The sequence below is a fragment of the Crinia signifera genome, chromosome 9 (assembly GCF_055691185.1).
Source record: "Crinia signifera chromosome 9, ASM5569118v1, whole genome shotgun sequence".
NCBI lineage: Eukaryota > Metazoa > Chordata > Amphibia > Anura > Myobatrachidae > Crinia > Crinia signifera.
In genome coordinates this window covers 5699393-5702883 of record NC_139225.1, presented here as the reverse complement: position 1 = coordinate 5702883, position 3491 = coordinate 5699393, and the positions used below count along the sequence as shown (strand labels likewise).

Below are 3491 nucleotides of genomic sequence, written 5' to 3'. Positions count from 1 at the left end.
CCATCGGGAGCACTGAATGTCACTATTCAATGCCCCTGACATGAGCTACGACATTTTTTTTATCAAAAGCAGCCATTTTATGGTTTTACATGGCTGCTTCCAATTGAACCCCACATTTACACCCACAATTACAGTTTACACCCAATTTATAACTAAACCTGAACTATCGCTCCCATCGGGAGCACTGAATGTCTGTATTCAATACCCCTGACGCGAGCGATTAAATGTGTTTTATTGCAAACACCCATTTACAATTTACACACTATTTCAAACTACACCTGAACTATCGTTCCCATCGGGAGCACTGAATGTCATTATTCAATGGCCCTGATGCGAGCGACGCAAATTTAAACACACATTTACACCCGAAATAATAAATAACACGACACATGATAATATATTTCAACACTTTTATTGAAAAGTTATTTTTTTTACCTTTCTTTTTTTTAAACGTATTTCAAAATTTATTATTTTTTTCCTTTTTTTTTTTTTTAATGAAACATATTTTATTACATTACATAGAAAACAATCAATAAATAGAAATATTATGTTTTTTGTCTTTTATTTTTTTTATTTTTTTTTCTTTTTTTAATTTTTTTTTTTTTAACAATTTAAATGTCATTTTTAAAATATTTTTTGACATTTTTCTTTAGGTTCATTTTTTTTTATTTTTAAACAATACGAATGTCGACACACAAAATACAAAATCTCAATAAATACAAATATTATGTTTTTTGTCTTTTTTTTTTTTTTTTTTTTTTTTCTTTTTTTAATTTTTAATTTTTTAACAATTTAAATATCATGTCGACACACAAAATACAAAATCAGAAGAAGTTGATCGATCAGTACAAAGAGAATAGATGCCTGGCTATCACAACCAGGCAAATTGAAATGAGGCGTGGGAAGATCACGGCACACTCCAAAACAGTGCCCACTAATGCAAACAATCACATGAATCCGAAAGAAGTTACAAATATGCAGAACAGTGGTTAGTGAAGGAGCAAAACTAGTACAGCCATCGCAAAATTCAGGAAGACCGCACTGCAACGTTCACCAACCAAAATTGTAGTACATGACTAAAAACTCATTATTGTAGAGTACTCAGAAAGGAAGAGAAACAAGAACATTGCTGCCAAATTATAAATTAAAAGTCAAATTAGCCGAATTAGCCGAATTAATAATTTGAATAACGCTCTTCGCCTGGGGTGGAGGGCTGCACATTCCGCAATGCGGAGTACACAGCACCAGGCAAAGTCGAGGGATCAGTGGGAGGTGGCATAGGGGGTCCCGGCGCATAGTAAGGGGCAGGCGGAGGAGCAACCGGCGCACTGAACATGGGGGGGTGATGTGGGTGTGGGCGTGGTGGCTGTCTGTGCGCATTGCGGCATGACGTTCCGTTGCAGTCAGCACAGATATCATCCTCTGCTGCCTGCAACATCAGGCCATACAGCACACGCTTAAAGTGGTGTTGCGTTGATCCCTTCCACTTTCGCATTTCTGCGCACACATGATTCGTGAACATTTTGCAGTCATCTGAGGGATTGTTTACTGCTTCCTCCTTGTATGGGCAGCAATATTCCTGGCCGGTAGCAGCAGGTCTTGTCGCACGTCTCCTTCTACGCCTCCTGGGGGGAGCTGATGAGGTGCTCGCCACCGCAGGAGGCGCCACCTCCGACAACGACTCACCCTGCTGCGACGACTCAGAGGGAACTACTACGTCAGCACTCTCCTGTGCAGTGGATGAAGAGTCTTCATCCGTAGCAGTTCCCTCTGCTTCCCTCCTTCCTTGCTCCTCCACAATAAAGAGCATACGGTCGTAGTACCACAACTTTGGCTGGTACACATCTGCAGGGTCAGTTCCTGAAGACCGCGACTGCTGGACCCGATTGTGCTCCTTCACCAGCACTGTCCGCATATTAGTGAACTTCTTTCGGACCCACGTGACGTCTGCATTAGGGACACGTCTCAAAGCGTAGGCCGAGATCTTCCCAAAGGCCTCATTCCTCTTTGCCTGGTTGTGAAAATCCATGTGATCTTTTCGCCACAGACATCTATTCTCTTTGTAGAGATCGATCAACTTCTTCATGACGTTTCTATCAACCTCACGGGCCATTCTGTAAAAAAAAAAAAAAAATTAGGTTTACACTATTAAAATGAACGCACTGCACTGTTATTCATTAACACACTACAAAAAAAAAAAAAACATTTACCTCAGTCAGTAGCAGGTGTAAAAAAAAAAAAGAGTTTTAAACTAATTCCCTTAAACGGCCAAAAAAACACAATCAAACTGAAATACAATCCGCAAAAAAAAAAAATTTTATCTGAGATATTGATAGCATATGATATAATAAATGCAATTTACACCACATTTGACAACAGAAGTAATTATATATTTGTGTCCCTCCACTATACACACGCACCCAAAGCGTTGCAAGCGCAGCGAGCCCCGCGAGGGGACGCGGATACCTTCACAGGTAAGCGCGTCCCCTGGCGGGCTTCACAGGTGTCCACATCACCACGGACACCTGTGAAGGCCGCGACAGGACGCGCTTACCTGTGAAGGTATCCGCGTCCCCTCGCGGGGCACGCTGCGCTCGCCACGCTTCGGGCTCGGTGGCTCGCTGCGCTCGCCACACTATTATATTCTCAACTCCACGCCGACGTGGATAGTAGGGCATGAAAAGGTCGGAGGACGCGTACCGCCGCCCCTCGCGGGGCTCGCTGCGCTCGCCACGCTTCGGGTTCACGTGGATAGTGGGGGTGGTACACTGTGAAAAAAAGTCATTTTAGGTACATTAACAAATTTATTAGAAGCACAATTTAAGCACAACTTACATTATTCTGTTCAAAGGTAGAATTGCCTTCCAAAATATTCAAAATATCTTGTTGGTCAAATTCACCGATAACCGCAACTGCAATTCCACAAAACAGATAAAAAAAACATCAATAATCAAAATGGAATGACATTCAAATCCACCCCCACTATCCACGTGAACCCGAAGCGTGGCGAGCGCAGCGAGCCCCGCGAGGGGCGGCGGTACGCGTCCTCCGACCTTTTCATGCCCTACTATCCACGTCGGCGTGGAGTTGAGAATATAATAGTGTGGCGAGCGCAGCGAGCCACCGAGCCCGAAGCGTGGCGAGCGCAGCGAGCCCCGCGAGGGGACGCGGATACCTTCACAGGTAAGCGCGTCCCCTGGCGGGCTTCACAGGTGTCCACATCACCACGGACACCTGTGAAGGCCGCGACAGGACGCGCTTACCTGTGAAGGTATCCGCGTCCCCTCGCGGGGCTCGCTGCGCTCGCCACGCTTCGGGCTCGGTGGCTCGCTGCGCTCGCCACACTATTATATTCTCAACTCCACGCCGACGTGGATAGTAGGGCATGAAAAGGTCGGAGGACGCGTACCGCCGCCCCTCGCGGGGCTCGCTGCGCTCGCCACGCTTCGGGTTCACGTGGATAGTGGGGGTGGTACACTGTGAAAAAAAGT

General features: G+C 45.2%; 1 protein-coding gene across 1 annotated transcript; it reads right to left on the bottom strand.

Moving 5' to 3' along the window:
• Positions 1 to 770: 770 nt before the first annotated feature.
• LOC146036485 (uncharacterized) lies at positions 771 to 3023 on the bottom strand. Its single transcript, XM_083160473.1, has 2 exons — positions 2836 to 3023; positions 771 to 2114 (listed from the first exon to the last, which is right to left on the bottom strand). Exon 2 carries the CDS (start codon positions 2111 to 2113, stop codon positions 1175 to 1177), a length of 939 nt encoding a protein of 312 aa, XP_083016599.1. The 5' UTR covers position 2114; positions 2836 to 3023; the 3' UTR covers positions 771 to 1174.
• Between the last annotated feature and the right edge of the window lie 468 nt (positions 3024 to 3491).

What these genes read in the sequence shown, in the direction of transcription:
- LOC146036485 (XM_083160473.1), bottom strand. Translation starts at nt 2,113, where the DNA reads ATGGCCCGTGAGGTTGATAGAAACGTCATGAAGAAGTTGATCGATCTC.